General features: G+C 39.8%; 1 protein-coding gene across 2 annotated transcripts in view; it reads left to right on the forward strand.

The window, feature by feature from the left end:
- Positions 1 to 27,130, forward strand: part of bbs9 (Bardet-Biedl syndrome 9) — a 290,122-nt gene that overhangs the window by 75,281 nt on the left and 187,711 nt on the right. Inside the window, exons 14-15 of one of the 2 annotated variants that reach the window (XM_085803054.1) lie at positions 441 to 545; positions 11,247 to 11,261. In XM_085803054.1, the coding sequence (XP_085659180.1) occupies positions 441 to 545; positions 11,247 to 11,261 (120 nt within the window). The remainder of the gene's footprint in view (positions 1 to 440; positions 546 to 11,246; positions 11,262 to 27,130) is intronic. The other variant, XM_085803055.1, reaches the window with a different exon arrangement.

Genomic DNA, 27,130 nt, shown 5'->3' on the forward strand with positions numbered 1-27,130 from the left:
AATAGCGCGATTTAGCGCATATGTTTATTACCGTCATAATGCAAGGAGGAACTATGAAGAACTGTGCAGTAACATCATTATGAAGGTGTGTGGGGGCTTTTATTTTGCACAATTAATTACATGTAGCCTAGTGAAACCCTGTTGTTATCTTGTGAGTGAACTGCAAACACAGGAGCAGATGGGGTGAAAGTGCGCTACGTCACACTTGATTCGCATACAGCTGTTTTCATCCCATTCAAATCAACCAAAACCCGGCCATAGCGAGCGTATTTCAGTTTGTGCGAATCAGGGGATTTTAATTCGAATCACGGCGTTTCCATCATCATTTTCCGATGCGATACATCTCGATGCGCATCTAAACAGCTGATGGAAACGCAACTACAGACTCATATCTTATTGACTATCTATTCTCTTCTCTCTCTCTCTCTCTGTCTCTTCAGGATTGGGCTCCTCCGTCGTCGTGGAGTTTGCGGCGTTCCTCAACGGCCACTATCCCCCCGCCGACCTGACCGGAGACATCACCGTGTCCTACAGCTCGCCCACAGGTACCACGCTCCTATACACACACACACTTCACACGTTTCACACTGGTTCACGAGTGTGTGAAAGTCGACGTCCAATCAGAACTCGACTGGCTTTTCTCCTTCCTTTCCTTGTCTTCTTCTTCTCCTTCTTCATGTCCTAACCTCCAGGATTCATCTCTGTCTCTCTTCATTTCATCCTTCGCTCTGTTTGCCATCAGCCGGCTTTAGCCTTGTTTTTTATTTCTGCTCCGTCTCGTTGTTCCACCTTCAGAGCTCTGACAGAGGAAACGCGTCCTCCTCTCATCATCAATCATGACAGTTTTATGTTCGCTTGGTTTGTCCAAACCGGTGTTGACATTAAATATAACTCATAGTTCTTTTTCTTTTTCTTTTTCTTTTCTTTTTTTTTCTGGAGAAGTTTCATGATCACAGGAGCAAACAGTGGAAACAGAGACGGCTCGGTGATATTTTATATTTTCAGACGACAGGTCTATAGGGGTCGATACTGTATATCGTCCTCAGGTTTCCAGGTCGTCGTGGACACAGTATCTCAGCAACAGTTCGATTGAGCTTCTTTTAATTTTGCACAAACCTTCACTTGGACTCGAAGATGAACTGACGAGATTTTGGCGGTCAGAGGTCTTCAACGACTTCACCGACAGCGCGTGTCTTTCATAACCGATCGTTAACTGATCAATATGCTGCAGTTTACAAGGAGATAACTGCGTCTTAGAGGAAGACAACTCAACACACAACTTCCTGTTCTTCAAAATAAAATAATCTCTTATTCCAGGCGTGTCAAACATACGGCTCGCAGGATGAATTTGAAATTGCACATATTTTATTTTTATTATTTGCACTAAAACAAAGAGACAAATTTAGAGTTCTCATTATTTATAGGTTATAATGGCCCACCAGATCAAGTTCTATCAAATTACAGATCATCTCATATTCACTCTGCACTTTGACATTCATTTAAACTATTTTTAGACCAAACAATAAATCCTGTTATTTAGTTATTTTAACCTAAGCTTCAATGGAATAATTAGTAATAACTCACATAAAACACAATACCTCCAGAACTCCTCTCTCAAGGAAACTTTTTCAAACTCAAGACTCAAGGATGAGCTGTTTAACGAGCTGATAATGACGTATTTTCACATTAGTTCACATTTTATATGAGTCAGGATGTAACCTGAGTAGCCGGTGTTTCATCTGCACATAAAAGTGAAGAATTAAATCAGTGCAACACATTTAATTTGCTGCCATACGACATCATGCACTGACAGCATAACAACGTCTCTATAATAAATGTTTAGAGTATAAAACCAGTCTTGTATCCAAACACAGGGATTTCTGTAACAGCATTACATTAGCAGCAGAGTGAAGCGACGTTACGAGCGTCTCATCCGCTCTAATCCAGAGCGGAGCAGAGCAGAGCAGAGCGGAGCAGCTGCTGCTAACGGAGCGCCGCTGACTTGACGTAAAGACATCTGGGCGCTTTCCAAACTAACCCAGTTCATCCCCCGGCTCCCTCCAGGCATCTGTTTCCCAGCCCTGCAATATTTCTGGAAGATATTACTTTCCCCTCGCAAACCAACAAAACCACTCTTTATTTCAAATGTCACAGACCTCCTTTTTATATATTTAAAAAAAGAAAAAAACTGATTTCAGCGCTCGTTTAGAAAAAAAATGGATGTTTTCATGCTATTGTTTCCCTTGGATTACATTTGCCTTGGCAGGGCCGTGTTGGTGGAACAGTTTCCCCTCCCCAGAAGCACATTTAATGTGAAATGTCTGGAAATATTGGGAAGTGTTTCTTTTTTGTTAAGCTTTATTGTGATGCTATAAATAGCTGAAAATAAGGAGTCTGGAGTATTTCAATGAGCCTTGGAAGCCAAGCAGCAGAGAGGGGCGGTGAGGTGGGCGATATGTTTTGGAGGAGAGCTGTTAGGATTAGAGGAGGTTTGTTATTAGTTGGAAGAAGAAGGAGAAAAGGAGGAGGAGGAGGAGTGGTGGTGGTGGTTGGATGGAAAAAGCAGGAGTTAAAAGAGGAGGAGGTAAAGGAGGTGAGTTATAGAAACAAGAGAAAAATGTACAGAAGCCTGGGTGGAGAAAGAAAGAGGAAGGGAGGTATTTCAGTCTGAAAAGAAAGAAAGAAAAAAGAGGCAGGAAGCGGCGGTATGCCGGGGAAACACGGGAAACGTGTTTTATAAGGTGTGGACCTGAAGAAGTCAAGAGTCGACGCAGATGCAGAGAATATACGATAAACATCAGCCAGCACCAACACAACGGCACAAAACATTTCTCTTTATTCCTTCTCAAAAATATAAATGTACAGAGCAAAGGCTGCAGAAAATGAAATGAAAAAAGTAAAAATTCTCTAATACAGCTAATAAAATACAATATGAATCTAATTTAAAGTGGATGTTTGAATAATCTTTTAGCCCAGGTTTTAATACAAACATAGGTTTCTGATAAACATTAATGCTGCCAGTATGAACAGTAACAAACTTCAGCTTCTCAGATATTTATTCAACTGTTTGTTTAATCTAATTTTACCCGTGTAAGAAATAAAACACATGCTAGACTGGACGTCTCTCATGTTTTGGCAGAATTTCTTAGTCGGGAATAAAAAGAATTTGTTGTAATAATAACGATAATGAAAATAAACTTTATTTGTATAGAAGTTATAAAATCAGTGGCACAAAGTTATTCACAACAATTTTACTGCTCGATTTTGCAACAACAGGACGTAAACAACAAGAACATGTCAGATTAAAGGGCAACTTCACAAAAATACAGCAAAATTCAAAAGACTAAGAATTAATAGATTGATTGATTGATTGAAATGTTTATTTCGAATATATTATTAAAAACGACAATAAAACAAAACATTTAAACATGAGAAATTCGAAAAGGAGTGAGAAGAAGTAAAACTTATAGACTCCCACCCCCTCTCCTTAAATAATAAATAACTACCTAAACCTGTCTAATGTTACAAAAACATGAATATAACTTACATATACACCTAATACAGAATTTATACATACATACATACATATACCTACACTAACACATATCCACATATACCCACATACGCATGCACACACATTCCTACATACATGTCCACATAAAACATCCACATGTACACACATAGTATATATACATATACCCATAAAATAGGTCTAATATCAACATCCACCTTCACATTCAATAACACAAAGAAGAATAAAAAGAATAAAAATAGACTGAAGTTTATTTTTTTCCTCTTGCAGATGTTTCAAATTAACTTTTAAAACAGTTTAAAGGGACAACGAGGAGTTTTGGAAAAGCGAAGTGTTTTCACACTACATTTATGAGCCTCCGCACCGTGAAATTTTTGAAATTCTTTGACCGGTGCAAGACGGGGAGCATACATCAGTCCGACTGCCCACAAGTCCGACGGCTCATTTCTCCGACTACCCATCCTACAGTGTTAAGGTTAGGTTTAGGGTAAGGTTAAGGGTTAGGGCTACTTAAGTCGGAGAAGTGGGAGGTCGGACTGATGGACGCAAAAATAAAGAAATGTATGGTCGGAGTCGGAGAAATGGGTGGTCGGAGAAATGGGTAGTCGGACAGACGTCATGCGCCCATGCAAGACAGACTCATGTTTTCATTCATCAAGAATTAAAGTCGGAGGTTCGAAGACGATCACATACCGTCGTAGTTCCGACCATAAACGGTGATTCGGCGGCGTTATTCCCATGACTCGCCGTGAAACTGAAAGTAAGGAAACACTGGTCGGCTCGCCCAGCATTTCCACCACCACTAATAATAACAAAATAACGATAGAGACAAAACGATATATTTATCGAAAATGGGCCCATTAACAAGTGGTAACGTAGATTCATCCACATTAATATGAGACTTTTTTATTGTCGCGTAATTTTTCGTTCTGCCGCTGGAGAAACTCCTCGTTGTCCCTTTAATATAATATAACAATCATCAATGAGAACAGACAGACTCAGTATCTGCAGCGTCAGCAGCAACTGACACATAAACCACCTGAAGCTGCGACCACCAGAGACCAGAACTCCTGCTGGGCTCATCTCATCCAACCGTGACGCGGCTCATCACCACCAAACTTCATGTTAAAGTGTGACTGTGTGTGTTTGTGTGTGTGTGTGTGTGTGTGTGTGTGTTCCTGCAGCGCTAATCTCCAGTAACGCCTCGTCCTCTAAACGCCTCCCGGTATGAGAGGAATGCATCACTCTGCCTCTCTCCTCTCTTTCTCTATTTTTTTCTTTCTTTTTCTCCCACCCAGGGCTGATGATGATGATGATGATTACGCCTTTAACACCTCCTCCTCCTCCTCCTCCTCCTCCTCCTCGCTGTCCCTCCGCTGCCCATCTCTAAGCCTCACAAAGGCCTTTGACATTTAAGACGCCTGTTGACTCCTTAAGCCCTTCAAAGGAGGCTCAGCGGCCGCTACAATCTAGAAAGAATTTCATTAGTGCCTTCTGTGATTTCTCTCTTAACCCTTCACACAAAACAACACAACACAACACAGTCGGCATTTACAGTGCATTGTTACCTCACACACACACACACACACACACCAACACACACACCGCTCAAGTCGAAGATAAGTTACGACCGTGCGGATTAATTTCCATAAAACACAGCCAGCCATGATTCATTGGTTGCTAAGGCCGGTGTGCGTGTGCGTGTGGAAACCCGGGGAGCTCGTTGGCAGCCGTCGTTGTTTTCTCCTGTTTTATTGAGCCGGTCCAGAGTGACCGGCATCTCCATATATACGCCGATATCTCCGGGAGGCCGTGTGTGTGTGTTTTTCTATTTTTTTTTTGAACGGCGAGGTCTTTCCTTGTTCCACTGCCAGCTCTGAAATCTATTTGGTTTCTCTTTGTCGGCCTTCGCCACTGCTGCTGCCGCTGCTGCTGCTGCTGCTGCCGTCGTGGTCGGTGTTGCCCCGTTATCTCTGCCAAGCGGATCATGTTCTCAGCTCTGTTTGTTAGTTTTCACTCAACAAGAAAAAATAAAAAAAAACCCAAAAAACGGAGGAACAGACTTTGGTAGGAAAGTTAGAAGTTAGAAGTTAGGCCACGGGCCACGGGAACAAGTGATTCATTTATTAAAAGAAGGATTTTTTAAAGACCTTTTCAATTTCTCGCTGCTTTCTCATGAGCTGCTTCACTTGCTGCAAAGAGAGAGAGAGAAGAAAAAAAAGTCTTGGCGCAGATCTTTAATCTGTTTCTACTTTTTGATGCAGATCTTTATGCAAATGCACATAAAAATTTGTTTGACACAGTAAATTTGAGGGTTTTGCGGCTTTGGCAGACGCCCTGTGTTCCTGTCTCTGAGCGGGTTTTTTTTAGTCTTCAGCTGTGTTTCATTGAAAGATGCAGTTTTATATTTCATATTTATCCCCTTGTTTTAATAGCTTGTCAAGTCCATTGACTGCTTAAGAGCAGATCCCCCCCTTCGATGCTGATGAGCCAACAAGTCCTTCCTTCATCTGGTTTTCAGCACTGGAGCTGCTGCAACCTGCTTGATGCCGATCCTGCATGAGAAAAGAAAAGAAAAAAAATGATGGAGGGAAACATTTCTGACCTTGAAAATCTGAAAAAAAAAGAAAGAAAACGCAGCTTGTTGTTCTGGTGATTATACAAAAGAAAAGCTTTCTCGGCTTTTCCTACCTCTCCCCGGTTATTACTGATAAAATAAACGCTTGCGGTCATGAAACACTAGACCGACTCTTTACTCCCGCTCCTCCTCCTCCTCCTCCTCCGGCAGCTAATGGCTCCAGAGTTTCACTCGTTTCACCCAGACTCGTTTCTCAGCCGTTACAGGAGATTTCAGAGCAGGAAAAGACTGATTGAACGCTGCCTGGCGGGCGGCCAAACGCCGGCTACCGGTGGTTGTGTGTGTCTGAGCGAGAGCTGCGAGTGTCTTCGTGCTCCATTTGACACGTCCTTTACGTTTAACCGGAGCTTTCACTCAACATTGACGCTTTTATTTCTTCTTTTTTTCCCCTTTTACCTCCTCCCTTTCCTTTCTGTGTCGGTGCAGCCTTTAGATTTTTTATTTCTTTTTCCTCCCCTCCTCCAGTTCTGCTTGTTCTCTCTTTTCTCTGGCTCTGAACAGAGGTCAGAGTCGATCCAGACAAACTAATAACAGAACTGTAGGAGTAGATAACGCTGCTAAATATGAACCTAATCTGATGGTTTGTTGGTCTAAAAGTCAAACTGCTACTTTTGATTTGAGAATTGCTTGGTACAAACTAGACATTTAGAAAACCTCGGTACAGGTAGGCCTAAAAAATACATGCTTTAGTCAATCTACATTTTGATTTATGGAGTTAAATTAATTAAAAATATCCAAATATTGAAATAAAAGAGAGAATGATGGAGTTTCTAAAGGACAGCCGTCAGGAAGCAGGACTTTCATCAGGTTTAATAACTCGTGAACCGCCTGACTCAGCACCTCAGTGCCTTTTTCTCTTTTTTTTTCTTTCTTTCTTGCATTGGCCTGCAACCTGCCATCTGCTTCTCATTCACCTTCGCAGGAAATCCTCCTCGACCAATCAAATCAGAGCTTAATCTGCCAGACTTCGGCTTGCGGCTGCCTAAAGGTTAGAGAAGCAGGAGGCCGATGGTCTAAATCCCACGGCAGCTGGGAAAATCTGGCCGTGAGGAGCCGTGGGGATAAGAGAAACCTTTTTATTTTTTATTTTTTTTATATTTTTTTTCTGTGTGTGTGTCTCATTGATCGGTGTTATTGTTCTGTCCTCTGTAAACCTTTGGCAGATCTCACACACACTCCTTCCACCAGGAGATAAAACCAGATCTTCATTGTTCCCTCGTAAAAACGTTGTAAAACTGAATTTGCACAAAAAAACAACATAAAAAATCAAGTATTACCAGTTGCTGTTGTATTGAGGGCAAACACAACGTCAATGTGGAAACAAAAAGCTTGTTACCTTGATGCTTCTCTATATAGTATATATATATATAATGGGGGATTTTTTTCCATAGAGGCCCATTGTCGTCTAAAGTCTTTGGGATTATGTGAATCAGGCCGTTGACGTATGGAAAAGCAACGGCGGTAAACACGCTGCTCCTCCAGTCCTACTCCAGTTTCATTGGCAGTGTGGACAACGTCGTTGCTCAACTTCCTTGATATTTTGGTGACGACCAATTCCAAATCCCGCTGGCTGGCTATCATCATCGGCAAAAAAAAAAAAAAAAAAAAATGCTGAGCAAGTAAAGGCCTGCACCTCATCTTCGGACCATCTGTCGTTCGCTTTCTTCTTGGACTCGACACTTGGACTCAACTGCAATGAAATAAAAAACAAATCTTGGATCAAAGCTTGGAGCTGCTCGACCAATCAGAAACTGTTCACCACTGCAGACCACACCCCCTTCCCCTTCAATGTTTTCTCAAACTTTGGAAAGTACTATCCCGCCTCTCCATAGCAGGGACTTTAGTTGTTCAAAAGGTGTAATCTGGATCAAAATGATCCAGATTTTGAAATCCCTTTTTTTGCTATCCAGGATCATGTAATCGAAGGGTGAAGGGAAAAAAGGAAGGAAGGAAGGAAAGAACGACGAAGGGAAGGAAGGAAGGAAGGAAGGAAGGACAAAGGGAAAGAAGGAAGGAAGGAAGGAACGACGAAGGGAAGGAAGGAAGGAAAAAAGGTTGAAGGGAGGGAAGGAAGGCAGGAAGGACAAAGGAAGGAAGGATGGATGAAGAGAAAGCAGGAAGGAAGGCAGGAAGGATGAAGGGAAGGAAGGAAGGCAGGAAGGATGAAGGGAAGGAAGGAAGGAAGGAAAGAAGGATGAAGGGAAGGAAGGGAGGAATGACAAAGGGAAGGAAGGAAGGACAAGGGGAAAGAAGGAAGGAAGGAACAACGAAGGGAAGGAAGGAAGGAAGGATGAAGGGAGGGAAGGAAGAAAGGAAGGCAGGAAGGACAAAGGGAAGGGAGGATGAAGAGAAAGAAGGAAGGAAGGCAGGAAGAATGAAGGGAAAGAAGGAAGGAAGGAAGGAAAGAAGGACGAAGTGAGAGAAAGAAGGGATGGAGGGAGGGAACATATTGGGTCAATTGGGTCAAAAAGGAAGGAAGAAGAAGTAAGGACGAAGGGAACATAGGAAGGAAGGACTGAAGGAAGGGGAAAAAGAAAAATCCCTTTTTTTGCCATCCAGGATCACGTAATCCATCTTACTTTTATCTCAGTTGTTCAAAGTGAAGTAGGATTGGATCAGTCTGAACTGTCTGATCCAGTTCCTAACTTTTCAAGATGACCAAATCTGGATAATGAGTCTCTAGATGGGACTGTGCATCACACCGAAGGCTGATTGGTCGGTAAACAACAGGTAGAACAGCAGCATGGGCTCACTCAAAGTGTGTTTATTTGAAAATGTATACATGTGAGTGTATGTATTGTTTTCTGTGCTCTTTGTCGTTTCTTCAATGTCTTTTAAACAGCCAGACTCCATCTGGTTGGACTGTTAAAATAAATTAAGAAAAAAAAGCAAATATAGCCTACAGTACATTAGTGAAATTGTGAATATTTCCCCATGTGTTTCAAATTCAAACTTCACCTCAAATTTCATTAAATTCAGTTCGGGGGAAAGTAGTTGGGGAAAAGTTCTTCAGTTGTAGAGTATTCAAAAGTTAACTTTATTTACTAATCACTGTTATGGTTAAAAATTGGATAATATAATACAATAGTAATAAATCTATATATACTACATTATAAATATTGTTTATTTGACCAGTTTGAATTTAATTTAAATGGCATTTTGTTCCTGAATTGTGTTTTTTTGGAACAAACTTTTCCCGATCCTACTAAAAAGGTTTTGAACAACACAAACTGAGCTATAGGGTTTGATCCAGATGAAAACCAAGATTGGATTACGTGATCTAATCCGATCTCAGAATCCGTTTTTGGTCTCGAAACAACACATTTTCAGGACTTGATCCAATCCATTACCAAAATCCAATCAGATTACTTTTGAACAACTGGGCCCTGGTTCCTGTGGTCCGAACATTCACAGTTCCTCCAAAGGTTCCTGGGAAAGTTCCTAAATGAGGCTTTACTCACAGATAATAAAGTGAGTAAAGAACTTACGGCACATGGGGATCAGCTTCATGCCGCTATTTACCTACTTACTTACAGTTTTGGCACTATGTGGAACTGGAGGAGTCATTTATTTATGAATGAAGTGTCAGCGCCGTGGTTACAGAGCTACCAGTCAGGGATGGTTGAGACGGGACCGAGGCCTGAACGAACTCCGGTGACCTCGGCTCCTCCTCCTCCTCCTCCTGCTGCTGAGGAAAACTTGGCCGGTCTCGGTGGTTTTGAAGCCGCTCGCTCCTCTGGTCCGTCACCAAACTATGTGACGCTGGTTCACTTCATTTAAGTTGAAATATAAACACAGACAGAAGCAAAAACACAGAAATGGTTTGGTTCCTTCCTCCCGTTGACCTTTGCCCTCTGACATATTAGATAAGATCTTCTTTAAATTCAACTGGACAAACGACAAACTTTTTCATACATTTTCATTCATTTTATTTTTCATTTAGTAACCACAGACTCTTTACATTCCTCTATCATCCACTGTTTTTCAAAATAAGAGAAGTTTGTACTGTTATAGTGGAAAATAAAGTGCACACATCAGAACAATGGAAACAATTTCTAAAGGATCATGACATCTGATATCTGGAAGAAAAAATATAATAAACTATGAGTTGAACGAAATGAAAAATAATAATTACAGGGTCAATCATTCACAAACATATTTCGCCCCATGTGGTCCAAAGTTTAATAAAAATCAGTTTTCAGCTCAGACAGAGAGAATAAATAGGCTTTTTCCATGATGTAAGTGATGAATTGTTGTGTGTCTGTGGGGGGTTTTCAGGAAGTAGACTGCACCTCTTGAGCACAGAAATCAAAATACCAAACATATATTCTCACCTGGAAATCAAACAAACATGTGGAAAACTGCACTTTTAAGTCTAAAGTTACAATAATCAATCCCCCACTGGGTCGATAGTTGATGATTGTGAACAGTTGAGGTATTTTCACTTGGATGCACGTAGAGATTTATCATTCATAGCATTTGTCGTCTTTCTTTTTTTTCTCTGCAGTAATCAATACAGGTTTATCAGTCGGCAGCATCTCCTCCTTTTCTATAAACCAGCGAAACTCCCGGCGCTCATGATTTTATTAGGAAACGTGTCTTTTCCCCTCCACATTCTGTCAGATGGATTTCCACGCTAACCTTTTGACAAGCAGACATTTAATTGTGGATTTGGACAATTTATCATATTCAGGATTATTTTGGCTCCGTCGCAGCAGAGTCGCCTTCTCGCTCCAGCACACACTTTCCAACTGTGTGGGAAGGGGCGAAGGCGAAAACCGAGCTCTCCTTCTCCGAGTTTATGTGTGTGTGTGTGTGTTTTTGACTTTTTTGCGTGTGCAAGTTCATATGGGGAAGAAGGGAAATGGAGGTTTTCCCAGGGAATCCCCTCCGTGTTTGAAGAGCAGAGCCCCACTCCTGCAGCGCCGCTTTGTGACTGAGTCCTCTCTGAATTAAAGTGGACAGGAGGAGTGATACCTCCGTCTGTCTGTCTGTCTGTCTGTCTGTCTGTCTGTCTTCTAACTATCTCTGTTGTCTAACCTTTGACTCTTCTCTCTATCTGCTTCCTCTCTGCAGAGCTAAACCCCAAAGGTAAGTGTCTGGTTTAGTAGAGCTGGATAGAGTAGAGCGAAGTAGAAACACACTTTATTGATTTAACCCTCCTGTTGGTGTCATGGGTCAAGGAAGGAAGGAAGGAAGGAAGGACGAAGGGGAGGAAAGAAGGACGAAGGGAAGGAAGGAAGGAAGGAAGGAAGGAAGGAAGGAAGGAAGGAAGGAAGGAAGGAAGGAAGGACGAAGGGGAGGAAAGAAGGACGAAGGGAAGGAAGAAAGGAAGGCAGGAAGGACAAAGGGAAGGAAAGAAGGAAGGAAGGATGATGGGAAAAAAGGAAGGAAGGCAGGAAGGAAGGACGAAGGGAAATAAGGAAGGAAGGAAGGAAGGAAGGAAAGAAGGACAAAGGGAGGGAGGGAGGAAGAAAAACGAAGGGAGGGAAGGAAGAAAGGAAGGAAAGAAGGACAAAGGGAGGGAGGGAGGAAGAAAAACGAAGGGAGGGAAGGAAGAAAGGAAGGCAGGAAGGACAAAGGGAAGGAAAGAAGGAAGGAAGGATGAAGGGAAAAAAGGAAGGATGCAAGGAAGGAAGGAAAGAAAGAAGGACGAAGGAAGGAAGGAAGGAAGGAAGGAAGGAAGGAAGGACGAAGTGAGAGATGGGAGGAAAGAAGGAAGGGAAAAAGGAAGGTAAGATAGATGGAGGGAGGGAACAGATTGGGTCAATTGGATCAAAAAGGATGGAAGAAGACATAAGGACGAAGGGAACAAAGGAAGGAAGGAAAGAAGGACGAAGGGAAGGAAGGAAAGAAGGAAGGAAAAAAGGACGAAGGGAGGGAAGGAAGGAAGGAAAGAAGGACGAAGGGAAGGAAGGAAAGAAGGAAAGACGGACAAAGGGAAGGAAGAAAGCAAGGCAAGAAGGATGAAGGGAAAGAAGGACAAAGGGAAGGAAGGAAGGACAAAGTGAGAGATGGGAGGAAAGAAGGAAGGGAAAATAGATGGAGGGAGGGAACAGATTGGGTCAAAAAAGGAAGGAAGAAGAAGTAAGGATGAAGTGAACAAAGGAAGGAAGGGAAAGAAGGAAGGAAAGAAAAATAGAAGGAAGGAACAGATTAGGTCAAGGAAGGAAGCAGAAGGACTGACGAAGGAAGGAAGGAAGGAAGGAAGGGAAAAAGGATTGTGGAAAGAAGAAAGGGAGAAAGGAAAGAAGGACGGATGGAGGAAGAGAACAGGAGGGTTAAAAAGACAAATATGTAGCTGTACAGTAACACACACATCCTGGTGTATTTGCTGTATTTTGGGACGTGCACTCAAATATTCTTCTACACAGACACAGAAATGTTCATATAATCAAAAATACATTATACGCATTCCAACACACACACACACACACACACACACACACACACACACACACACACAGACACACACACACACACACACACACACACAGACACACACACACACACACACACACACACACACACACACACACACACACATACACACCAATAGGGGTAAGAGGGGACCTGTCAGGCCAAGCTGCCAAGAGGGGTCTTATGTTTCTGCTTATTTTGAAAAACCAAAAATGGAATATAAAATTGACTTTTAAGGTGTTTTACCATAATATTACTGAAAATGTGACTTTTAATTATTTTTAAAGAAATTGCCAAGAGGGGACTTGGATCTCTGAGCGACATTTACCTATCAAAGAGTGGACCTCCACATACTGCAGTGGAGCTGTCTGCACCATTCATTCACCTAACGACCCATTCACCTAATGAGTCTTTACAACAATGACTTTCTCAGTTTCTTTCAAGAATGGATAATATAACTTGAGAGTTATCATTACTTATTTTAAAGTCTCTGTAATACAAATTATATATATAAATATATATATATATATATATATTTAAATAATCATGGCCACATTTGAGAGTAAATATTTTTTAATGAATTGCATGCAATTCAGACGTAACATGGCTGCATGCACTAATATCAAGTTCTGCAGTATAAGCAACAACATTTACCTAAAACCAGCTTTAATGAATGAATTCCTTTTTTCTTAACAAAGATAATTTGCTTGTCTGTCTTTACTCATCCATAAATGTGTTGCCTCTGTCATTCTTAGCAGTTCAAGAGGGGACCTACTATCATCTCAATTTTAAATAGTCAAAATGCTCCATACATCTGGTTTCAACCAATTACTGTAATAGGAAATACATTAATATGTAATATGTATGAATAAGAAAGAAATAAGCAAAAGTGATAATTCTTAAGATAATGTTTTTCATCAAAACTTAACACAAACATTTCTAATAAAGTAGCACCAATGATGTTGTCATTATTTTTAAATGTAGGGTGCACTACTGCAACACACATATCTACAGTCTATTAATTTTTCCCCTACAAGAGTTTTATACTCCTTGACTGCATTGTTGTTATAGGAAAAATATTTGAATTAAACCAAGGGTTTTAAGTCACATTAAATTTTAATGTACTTGCATCATGAATCTGTATTTATGAGGATGTATTTTATTTACTGTTTTACATTACAGAAAAAGGTCCCCACTTGGTTTATATGGAATGACAGGGGTCCACTGTTGGTTGGTGCATAATGATACAAGTGCCCACTTAGTTAGCATGAAGTGAAATACACACTCCATCATGTATGAATAAGAAAGAAATAAGCAAAAGTGATCATCCGTAAGAGAAATTTTTCATCAAAACTTAACACAAACATTTCTAATAAAGTAGCACCAATAATGTTGTCATTATTTTTGAATGTAGGGTGTACTACTGCAACACACATATCTACAGTCTATTAATTTTTCCCCTACAAGAGTTTTATACTCCTTGACTGCATTGTTGTCATAGGAAAAATATTTGAATTAAAACTCAGGGTTTTAGGTCACATTTAATGTACTTGCATCATGAATCTGTATTTATGAGGATGTATTTTATTTACTGTTTTACATTACAGAAAAAGGTCCACACTTGGTTTATATGGAATGACAGGGGTCCACAGTTGGTTGGGGCATAATGACACAAGCTCCCACTGAGATAGCACGGAGCGACATACACACTCGAGCATGGGTGGATAAGCAGAAATGAGATAAATTGCTAAGTTTTAAGATATATTTTTAATCTAAATTTAATACAAACATTTGTAACTATTAATACACACACAACACACGCACAAACACATATTTAAACTAAAGTAGAACTGGTGAAGTTGTCATTGTAGTTTTTTTAAAACATGGGATGTACTGTGAAAACTCAATGGCAACCTATCAAGATACTTAAGGGAATATTTCAGTTATTGACATTTATGGCTCAACAATAAAACATGTATGGGAAAATAAAGGAGGCGCTGGGGGGTCATCAGTTTGTCTGAGATACAAGGGATAATTCTTCTAGAGGATGGATTAACCTCACTAAGTAATATGATATACCACTGCAACACACCTTTCTACAGTCTGTCAAGTTTTTGACTTAATGAAGTTTCATACTCCTTGACTGCATTGTTGTCATGGGAAAACTACTTTAAATAACTAAACTCAGGATTCAACATGGTCTGATGGCCCAGAGCCACAAAGTGTTATTCTGTAGTCACCTAATGTCCCATATAGATGAAGCTCTGTGGTGGCCACCTATTGTCACTCTTCTACTTTTTAACAGCACATGGTTTCAATCAATTTTAATGTACTTGCATTCTAAATCTATATTAATAGGGATGCATTTTACTTATTGTTTTGCATTGCAGAAAAAAAAGGTCCACACTTGGTTATATGGAATGACAGGGGTCCACTGTTGGTTGGTGCATAATGATACAAGTGCCCACTTAGTTAGCATGAAGTGAAATACACACTCCATCATGTATGAATAAGAAATAAATAAGCAAAAGTGATCATCCGTAAGAGAAATTTTTCATCACAGCTCCACGTTACACTTGTTCCAGGCTCTGCCCGTCGTTTTTCTCTAGAAATAGAAACTTTTTCCAACTTTTTTATCTCCGTAGCGATCGCACTCGTCTTCTCCTTCTTCTTCACTTCTTGCTCTGATCTACAGTCTCATTTGTTCTACACATCCCAGAAGCCCCAAAATTACTCACAGTGTGGGCGACAGCGTCCCCATTTACCAGCCGCAGAAAACTGCGTTTGACGTATATGTACGTCAGTGGCACTCAATGAGTTAAGTGGGAGGTACACAATAAATCTAATTCTAATCAAATTTATTTTGAAAACAAATAGTAGAATGGCAATCTGATTCAGTGATTAATCTGTTACACATTTGGGTTGCTTCCTAATGATTTTTTGATGTTTTAGTACCCAGCTTAACACAAGTGTGTATTCCTTACTATCTACAGTATGTATGTGCCTTGTATGCACTTTACTTGCAAGTGTGTGTATGCAGTGTTTTATAAATCTGAATATTTTTTGTCACATCACATCTACCCCGACACTTTAGAGCGCTTCTGTCTCGACGCCGTGTTTGCCTTCGTTCTGACCTGAACACGGCATGTGTTGTTTGGGTTAGAAACATGCACATTTGCAAAGGAAAAAAAGCAAAATCGATTAGCGGAATCATTAAGCATGCACGCACACAATCCCAAGGAAATGATCACGTGGGAACCAGTTCTGAAGAGGAACCGGTTCTCAATTCCCACCCATAGACTTCAGTCTATGATGTGGACACAAAAGCATTCCTCTACATTGAAGTAGTGAAGTCATCAACACTCATGTATTTCACAGATCCTAAATCCTGGTACACACATAAAGATTCTCTAAATTTCAACCAATTTTTTTTATCTGTGAAAGACCCCACACATGAAGATAAAAAATCTGTGATTGAACAGTTTTGATCGTATTGTGTGTGGTGTGCTGTGATATTCCAAACACAGCGCACCACACACATTAAGATTTTTCAGAATCTTGGCCCTCCGGTCAGAAAACTCAGAAAGAGATCAGTATTGTTGTAGCTACTCTTTCGGGTCTATTTCCGGAATGGACAATGAGAGCGATGTAATTCTTTTAAAATGAAAGCGGGACACTTCAGCCTTTACAACGATACCATCTGTGTGTGTCTGTGTGTCTGTGGCTTCGGACGCCGAGCAGTCAAGCGGCTGTGAGCGGCGGTCACATGATCGTTTAAACATCGCTGCTTTATTGCTGGCTGTTGCTGGCTATGATCGCTACCGTCTTTGCTATCGGCTATCAGGAAACCTCCTGTGTATGCGTGAATGTCTGTGTGAACCTCATGTATTGCCAGGGCTCAGGGCTGCACCGTGGCTCTCTGTGGGATTGCCGGTGTTGTGTCGAGAAGTGGCTTGCCGCGAGCAGCATGCAGAGCTTGGCAAGCAGGCACTTCTCAGCACAACACCAGCTTTCCACACGCAAGATGACTTTTGATTTGTAAATATTGAACATGTTTAATATTTACGATTATCGGCGCCGAACGTTTTCCGATGCGATTGTTTTTATTTATTATTAGAATTTTGACTCTTAACACACCACACACTACAAGAGAATCTCATAAAATAATCTTAAAACCTTAGGATAATCGGCCGATTTTTGTCTTTGGTCGGAAGGGGGAAAATCGGGGCAAAATCAGCCCGATTATCTTTATGTGTGTGGTAGGCTTAACTCTACCTCCACTCTCCACTCTAAATGTGGAACTGGCTTCTGAGAAGTGAGTGAGGGCTTTAAATCTGTGCCAGACGACTTGTGTCAGTCCTTGACTGTCGGCAGTGTGGGGGATGGTTTCTTGTAGCTGACGATGGTCGTTAGCAACTCTGAAGGGCAACCTGGAAAAGACTAACATCCTTCAGCCAAGATCTTATATCCAAATCAGACTAACAGACAATGGAATTCCCCAGTCCTAGGTTGGCCATGTGCTACACACCTATGGACTTCTGTGACAACTGTAAAGAGTGGGTGTCCCAGCAATAATCCACCATGTCAAGTCTTTGATGAGTTTTGTAAAGGTGTGTGATGCCTTGTGATCAATATAATATTTTGTCAGTCTTTATATGATCTACCATTGTCTGGGAACAACAATTTAACATGGCAGCAGAAATTAGGATTAATCAGATTGCCAGACATGCAGGGGATAAATCAGCTATAGTGGATGGAATAACTCCAAAATACCCACTGTTGAACTACTGCAACACAATTTTTTACTTACCAAACCATTAGCTCTACTGGAGTTCATGTATACCTGTCTGAATATTTTTGGTCCACAATAAAAATGAAAACTAAAGCTAAATTTGTGTTTTTTTCCTGTATATTACACACTGTATCACATAGTCATACACATCTATAGATGAAATTGGTGAATAAATTCAAACCTAATTTAAAGTTGTCAAAGGGTACAGGATTGGCACAGGATCAGAGAGTTTACATTAAGTGGGAAGTCCACAATAAAAGCTGTATTCAGTTCACACTGGTGCGCAGCAGAAATGGGTCTGGTTGCTTTCAGGATGTGTGGATTGTACATTCAACAATCCCATATTACCTTATTCATAGCATCTGAAGTGGATTATAAACAAATTCAATGAATTGTGTTCAGAAGACGGCAAAACATGTTATCTAAACACAAGTGTGTATATTCCTTATCCCTTATTCCTTATCCTTATATTCCATTATCTAGGTATAACCTTGTGCATGTTGTAGTAAGCAATGTGACTTCATTACATTTACACACAGTTTTCTAAGTAGAGTTAAACATTTTTAATGGGGTTTCAGTCTATGATGTGGGCACGAAACATTCTTCTACATTGAAGTAGTTAAGTCGCCAGCACTCATGTATTTCACAGATCCTAACTTTAAGGTAGAGTTGCTGGGATCTGAGTGGAGTGAGGGGTTTGAATCTTTGCCAGATGACCTGTGTCAGTCCTTGAGTGTGGGCAGTGTGGGGGATGGTTTGTCGTAGCTGACGATGGTCGTTAGGTATTTTCAGGTTGGGCTTCAGAGTTTCTACCTTCTTTCAGCCAATATCTTATATCCAAATCAGACCGACTGAGACACAGGTATTCCCAGGTCTTAGGTTGGCCATGTGCTACCTACACACCTATGGCCTTTGGTGACTCAATTTCTGTGGCAACTGTAAAGAGTGGGTGTACCTGCAATATTCCATTTTGTCTAAATAATTGTCAGTTCTTTGATGAGTTTTGTGAAGGTGTGTAATGCCCTGTTATAATATTTTGTGACAGGGCCTTTATATGAGCTACCATTGTCTGCTAGTAGTAATGCTGTCTGAGAACAACAATTAACATGGAAATTAAGATTCATCAGATTGTCAGAGATACAGAGAATAAGTCAGTGTGTGGACGGAATAACCCCAAAAAGCCCCCTGTTAAACTACTAATTAAAAGGTATTTAGAAAATCAAGGGAAACAAGAAAGGAACGCATAAATATAAAAACACATGCAAACCTTACAAAGCCTTGTAAAGGACAATTAGGACACAGCAAGGACTATATTCCTCAGACACGGTCCACACCATTGTCAACTTTTTTTATTTGTGTTGCAGCAGTTCAACATTGAGCTATTTGGGGTTATTCCATCCACACAATGCCTTATCCCTTGTATCTCTGACAATCTGATGAATCCTAATTTCTTGTGCCATGTTAAGTAAGATGTTGTTCCCAGACAACATTTCTGGCAGAGAATGGTAGCTCATAAAAATGCTCTGTGAATCTATATTGCATGTACCCATGTTTCAGTCAGTCTGTTTTGAATGTAAGTAAGTGGAGTGAAATGCACACTCCATCATGTATGAATAAGAAAGAAATAAGCAAAAGTGATCATCCTTAAGAGAAACTTTTCATCAAAACTTAACACAAACATTTCTAATAAAGTAGCTCAGATAAATACAGTGGGGCCAGGCCGTTAAGTGCTTTAAAAACAAACATTAAAAGTTTAAAATCAATTCTGTAAGGGACAGGGAGCCAGTGAAGGGAGTTAAGAACAGGAGTAATGTGCTCACGTCTATTAGTGTTAGTTAAAAGACGGGCAGCAGCGTTTTGGACAAGTTGGAGGCGACTGAGCGAAGACTGGGAGACGCCAACATAAAGTGCATTGCAATAGTCCAATCTAGAACTGATTACTGCAACGCATGGATGGCTTTCTCGAGGTCGTGGCTGTTTAAAAACATTTTGATCCTCTCAGTGAATTATCCCTTGTATCTCTGACAAACTGATGATCCCCCATTCCCTCTGTATTTTCCCATATCAAATTGTCGTATATCAGTAGGCTACCTCTTTGATGGTTTACTTGTACATAATATATCATCGTAGGTTGCCATTGAGTTTTCACAGTACACCCCACATAAAAAAACACAACATTACCGTTGCTACTTCATTATAAATGTTTGTATTAAGTTTTGATGAAAGTTTTGAGCTTTTGAGGTTAATCCATCCTCTAGAAGAATTATCCCTGGTATCTAAGACAAACTGATGACCCCCCAGCTCCTCTTTTATTTTCCCATACATGTTTTATTGTTGATCCATAAATGTCAATAACTGAAATATTCCCTTAAGTATCATGATAGGTTGCCATTGAGTTTTCACAGTAACTAACCCTAACCCCATGTTTAAAAACAAAACTACAATTACAACTTAACCCGTGCTACTTAAAGGGGACATATTATGCTCATTTCTGCTTCTTGACATGGTACCTTGATGTCTAAAAGTAATGTTAGTAACATGCTTTGGTCAGAAAAACCAAAAGATTGAGCACAGCTGGGTTCTCTACACACCAGTTTCACAGCCCTGCTCTAAACGGTCGGTTTGGAATCTTCGCTCTGGTAGCTGAGGCAACCATGGTAACCATGGGAGCGAGGGCTTGAATATTCACATCACCCGGCTTGTGATGTAATAAGCCGGGTGAAATTAAAACGGCTTGTTACGAGACACATTTTCTTACCATGGCAGTTTACAAAATATTGACGTAGTTGTCAAAACTGACGTTTAAGGGGTGAGGAGGCACTCCAGATACGCAAATACACACTAAAGCAATGAAAAGGTGAGTTTTGCATAATGTGTCCCCTTTAAGTTGAAATGTGTGTGTTTGCATGTGTTTGTGTGTGTGTGTGTGTTATGTGTATTAATAGTTACAAATGTTTGTATTAAATTTAGATTAAAAATGTATCTTAAAACTTAGCAATTTCTCTCATTTCTGCTTATCCACCCATGCTGGAGTGTGTGTGTCACTCCGTACCAACCAACAGTGGACCCCTGTCATTCCATATAAACCAAGCGTGGACCTTTTTCTGTAATGTAAAACAGTAAATAAAATACATCCTCATAAATACAGATTCATGATTAAAATGACCTAAAACCCTGAGTTTTAATTCAAATATTTTTCCTATAACAAAAATGCAGTCAAGGAGTATAAAACTCTTGTAGGGGAAAAATTAATAGACTGTAGATATGTGTGTTGCAGTAGTACACCCTACATTTAAAAATAATGACAACATTATTGGTGCTACTTTATTAGAAATGTTTGTGTTATGTTTTGATGAAAAATTTCTCTTACGGATGATCACTTTTGCTTATTTCTTTCTTATTCATACATGATGGAGTGTGTATTTCACTCCATGCTAACTAAGTGGGCACTTGTATCATTATGCACCAACCAACAGTGGACCCCTGTCATTACATATAAACCAAGTGGGGACCTTTTTCTACAACGTAAATCAACTAATAATTCCTATACAGATTTATGACGCAAATACATTAAAATTAATTGAAATCACATGCATTTAAAAAGTAAAAGTCTGACCATAGGTGGCCCCAACAGAGCTTCATCTATATGAGATGTACGTGGCCAAAAAGTAACTTTTTGTGGCTCTGAGCCATCAGGCCATGTCAAACTGTGAGTAGTTTAAGTATTTTCCCATGACAACAATGCAGTTAAGTAGTATAAAACACCAGTACAGTGAAAAATTAATAGACTGTAGAAATGTGTCTGGCAATAGTTTAACATAGGGACTTTGTGAGATTAATCCTCTCAATGAATTATCCCTTGTATCTCTGACAAACTGATGTTCTCCCAAACCCTCTGTATTTTCCCCAAAGATAACAAATTGCCGTGCCAATACTTTAATATCAGTTACTCTTTGATGGTTTACTTCTACATAATATATCATCATAGGTTGCCATTGAGTTTTCTGTAATATAAAACAGTAAATAAAATACATCCTTATGAATACAGATTTATGATGCAAGTACATTAAGATTACCCTAAATCCTAAAACCCTCTACAGTATTAAAAAATGAATAGACTGTAGAAATGTGTGTTGCAGTAGTACACCCTACATTTAAAAAATAATTACAACATTATTGGTGCTACTTTATTAGAAATGTTTGTTTTAAGTTTTGATGAAAGTTTTCTCTTAAAAACTATCACTTTTGCTTATTTCTTTCTCATTCATACATGATGGAGTGTGTATGTCACTCCATGCTAACTAAGTGGGATCGTGTGTCATTATGCATCAACCAACAGTGGACCCCTGTCATTCCATATAAACCAAGTGTGGACCTTTTTCTGCAATGTAAGTCAACTAATAATTACTATAAATACAGATTGAGAACACATGTATATTGTAAAATTGAAACCCTGTGCTTAAAAAAACTGGACAAGCAACAATAGCAAGCTCAATTATTTTTAATGTTTAATCAGAATTCAACAGAAATGATCTAAATGACCATTTTATTTAAAATTTTGTTATGGGTGATCAATTTTTTCAATATTTTAAAATTTCTATTATACCTAATACAGTGTTGAGTTTAAACTTAAGACATATTTTGTTACAAAGAATAACAAATTATGTTTCAAGGTACTGGTTTGTTCACTAAGGAGCCTGTTTGATAGCCTCTCTACAGTCTGAAAGGCTGCCGGGGCTGCAAGTCGTTCACACTATGGAGGAGTGTAAGAAACGACGTGTGTGAATGAGTCGTTAAAACCCCTGCTCCAGCCTGCCGGGGCACTGCTGAATATGGTATTTTACACACACACACACTCAGGTCCCCTCTTGGCTAAAGTTAAAAAAATTAACCAGAAGGGTTTTCACATGATTTTAAGTTGATTTAAAGCATGTCCAACAGGGGACCTAAAAAAAGTCCCCTGTTGGCTGCTTGGTCCCCTGTTGGTGAATGTGTAACGACGCCGATGTCCCCTCTTAGATAGGAACAACAGTGCACACACACACACACACACACACACACAGCACTACTGTATATACAGGAAGAGTCTGCTGCCTTCTGTTTATGTTCCTGTAACGTGATACTTGGCAAGCGGCTGCACACATACACACTTCCTCACTGTATGGAATAAGTAAATATCCATTTATCCCTTTTATACTCAGTGCAGTTTACACAGAAATATCATCTGTCTCACACACACACACACACACACACACACATACCGAAATGCACTGGCACGCATTTTTCTGCAGTGCAATGCAATGCAACACACACACACACACTGTACTATGTGTGTTCCAGCTGTAGTGTTCCCAGTCGTCAGCCACTGTTTGTTTTAGTCCGTCTGAGTTTGTGTGCTCTGATACAGAGTAGGATGTCCTGTAATCTATAGTGGGCTTAGAGGCCCTGCAGTAGTACGTACGTGCACACACACACACACACACACACACACACGCATAACACAGACACAAACTAGTCTAAACTGCAAATCATCTTCATATGCAGCGACTGTGCAGCAGCCAAATATGTTTTCAGGGAAATGTAAACTTTCCCAAATTTAAAGACAGTTAAAAGGACCAGGATCATGAAAGAGAGCAGAAAGAAATGAATAAAAATCAATACTGCCAACGAACGAACACGCTTTTTTAATCAACATGTAACACAAGCAACACGTCAACAACTTTTCCTAAACCTTCCTCAACTTTATTCCTCACATGCTAACAATGCTTTTACCTAAAAAACCAAAACACTGATCGTGAAAAATGTCTAAATTCATGCCAGTTTTTATTTTATTTTCTCTTTCAAATATTTTTTATTAGGGCACACTTTAATATTGTTACATATCTACATCATACGCATCCAAGAGTATAATGTATATCCATACAGAAATGTGTGCCGTTAGGACATAATGCCCTCTTTTTTGTTTTTTAGAACATATAACAATGGCAAATGAAAGAACAGATAAACATGTATACAGAGTACAGAAAAATGAACGAACAAAAACAAAACCTAAAAGAATATCCCTCCCACCCACTCTACCCAGCCTTACCCTTCTGTCTAATCACTACTTTGTTTTTATTTTATTTTAATAATAATGTGTTTTTTGAATCTCAGTTTGATCCCTTCTACAAGTTTTTGCTGTTTAGCCTGCGAACAGACACATAATGTAGTTACAAAACACCACCAATGTGCACGTGTTTAGTCGACCCACTTGCAGCTCCTCTGACCTTCTGCTCTAAGTTAAACATGAGGTAGAGAAAGCTCTGCCCTGGTCTGGTGTCAGTGTTTCAACTGTGTTTATTAAACATGAAGCTGCAGCTTATTAACGCTCTAATTTCATATAATTGTGTTGCTGATAGATGTATAATGTTTTTTTTTTCTTCAAAAGGCCTGGTTGGTTTAACATTATTCTGCTTGTTGCATTGAAATACATGACTTTATTCATGACGCAACAGCAGCATTTAGATTTATACCTGTTTGTAATTTGGTTTTATCATATCAAACATATTGAATTGATTGTGTTGCAGCGTTTTGGAGGTTTAGTTACAAGTTTATGAACAGATCTCAGGTCAGTGTTGCAGAATAGAAATGTTAGTATCATTGATATATTATATATATAAAGTGTCCATCCGTTACCCAGAATCCCACACCCTGACCTCGTGGCTGCAGAAAAGCTGCACATGAACACGATTTGTCGAAGAGCGGGCCGCGACATGACCGGCGTACGTGCATTTTTTTTTTATACACACATATCAGGTCCTTTGCACATACCGGTACACACACTTACACACTTGCACGCACACACGCACACGGCTGACATCACTGCAGCTGCGGTAAGAACCTGATCCTGTACAGTGGTTCTCTACTCAAATAAACTCTGTGGTCTCGCTCTCTTTCCCCCCTCTGTCTCTGACACACACACACACACACACACAGACACACACAGACACACACAGATTCCAGATAATTGGAATCAGAGTCCTTTGAGACAGCACAACACTGGAGCTGCAGCAGCTTTAACAAGTAGCAGCAGTCGGTTGATGTGCACTTGCGATGTGAAGTGTGTCGAACAGTGTCAGCCGCCCTGAAGGCAGCAGCGCTCCGTCCGGGAGGGAGGAGAGGGGGGCCGGGGGGGTCAGAGGTCACACGGTTGAACAGGACAGTGACGTAGTAAACCTTTAACGTGTTGTTCAGGTACAGTATACGCTGCAAAAACTCAAAATCTTACCAAGAATATCTGTCTTATTTCTAGTCAAAATGTCTAATTTCTAGTCAAAACTAATCTCATTGTACTTAAAATAAGACTCATCACATTAAAAAGTAGCTTGTTTTTAGACACTTTTTACCTCTTTCAAGTATATTCTTACTAGAAATAAGTAGAAAAAGAAATATGATAGTGGGGCAAGTTTTTCTTTCGTATTACGAGCACAAAAAACTTGCTTTCACTGGCAGATTTTTCTCGGTCAAAATGTCAAAATGTCTCATTTCTAGTCAAAACTAATCTCTTTCCACTTAAAATACATAATATCCACATAATATATCACCTCATCACCTACAAATTAACTTGTTTTTAGATAATTTTCACTTGTTTCAAACAAATTTTCCACGTGAAATAAGAGAAAAAGGTAACACTTTACAATAAGGGTCCCTTAATTAACGTTAGTTAGTACATTATTAAGCATTAATTAACTGTTTACAGATATATTAACAATCATTATTATGTATTATTTAGGATTAGGAAACACATTGAATAATGTAGCCTATTAGTAAGCAGTTAATTAATGTTAAAACTCAGTTAGTTAGTTAGTTAATAAATTATTAAGTAATAATAAAAGTTGAATAATGTAATTAGTTATCATTATGTATGCATTACTCAGCATTAACACATTAATAATGTACTAACTAACGTTAATTAAAGGTTGAATATGTAGAATATTTATTAAAAGCTATATTTTTTCAAAAATAATACATCCATGGGGCCTTTAGAGGGGTACAGAATGAAAGTATTGCTTTTCCATAAAAACATTTTTTTTAGTCTGAATTATTATTTTTAATTTTTTTGACGGGCTCGACAATGACTTTCTCTCAACGTTCTGTTTACATTCGTACCTGCCTGTAGCCGACACGTGGCTCAGTTCTCCGCTGTTTTCCTGCCTCCTCCCAGTCATGTTTTCAACCAAGCCTTTTTAATAACCAATCGGTGGATCAATGGAATCTCATATACTTGTTAGGATGGGTGTATTTGTGTAGTCTTATCTGTCATAAACACGTTTATCGTCGCGGACTTTCGGTGCCACGGAGCTCCTTTTTTTTTCTTTTTTTCCAACTTGACGAGAGCAGTGACAGCGGAGGCTCTGAGGCTCTGAGCAGCAGCGGTGTGGAAGGCAGAGAGCCTCCACTCTCCCTGTAACAAGCTACAAGTCATTTATTATGCTGTTAATGACGGTAAAAATGAAACATAAGGTAAATATCCTGCTTAGCTCTCCTCCTCTGCTGTCCTCTGATCAGAGCGGAGTCCCTAGCAACGGCCCGTTTTACCTAGCAACGGTCTGGCAATCGACTGCTGGAATTCTTTTTCTGTTGTTTTTCTTGTATTTCTACATAGTCAACCTTTAAGGGACCCTTATTGTAAAGCATTACGTTTTTCTCTTATTTCACGTGAAAATTAGTTTGAAACAAGTGAAAATTATCTAAAAACAAGTTAATTTGTAGGTGATGAGTCTTATTTTAAGTGGAAAGAGATTATTTGTGACTAGAAATGAGACATTTTCACAAGAAATGAGACAAATATTCTTGGAAAGATTTAGATTTTTACAGTGTAACTAACTACTCTGGTCCCAAACAACGGAGGACCGGGACAAGCTGCGGACGACTCTGAGACATGTGTAAGACAAACACAGTAACCTCAGTTTACTGTAACCGAGACACAGTGTTTAGTCACTTACTCACTCTTTGGCTTCGCTCGCTCTCGCTCCAGATTTTCTGAATTGAATCATCTCCTCAAACACCAACAATCGGCTTGTTTTTCTTTCCACTGTATCTCCTCGACCTCCGTGTCATCAAAGCCCGACGGGGACCGTGACATTTTTTGACGTACTAGGCGGGAGTGGCGGGGGGGTTGACGCAACATTTATTTATCCCCACGGCAACGGACACTTCTCGTGCGAGCGAGCGTAACAGCGAGACAGGAATACAAAAATACATCTGAGTCACACATGATGATGATGAAAAATAAAATCACAACAGGGTCGGTTCAAGCGGTTGTCGTGGCCGCGTTCAGGCTCCAGTGAGGTCATCGGTGAACAAGCGCCAGCTGTAAACGGCAGGACTGATGCTATGAAACATTTCATCTGTTTCCTTGTGATCGTCAAAAACCCAGAAATTACAACAATTTTCACTGTAATGATTTATACATGTATGCATCATTCTGCAGCAGAAACATCCAGAGTCAGAGACAGAGACAGTGTGTCTTTCTTCAGGTCTGGAACAAACGTCCAGTTTGACTCACGGAGGATTTGATTTGTATTTCAGTTGTCAAAGGTCAAGATAATGGCGATCTTACAAAAACATGTGTGCTAATTAGACCATATCTGAACATGTATGACCTTATTTGCAGCAGCTTTCTTCTAGTTTTCTTGCACCTGTACCAAACATTGTAATAAGTTACACACTGTGCAGCCCCTTCAGTTTCTTTGATGCTATTTCCAGC

The sequence above is a fragment of the Trachurus japonicus genome, chromosome 16 (genome assembly GCF_045865225.1).
Source record: "Trachurus japonicus isolate A0001 chromosome 16, Traja_1.0".
Lineage (NCBI taxonomy): Eukaryota > Metazoa > Chordata > Actinopteri > Carangiformes > Carangidae > Trachurus > Trachurus japonicus.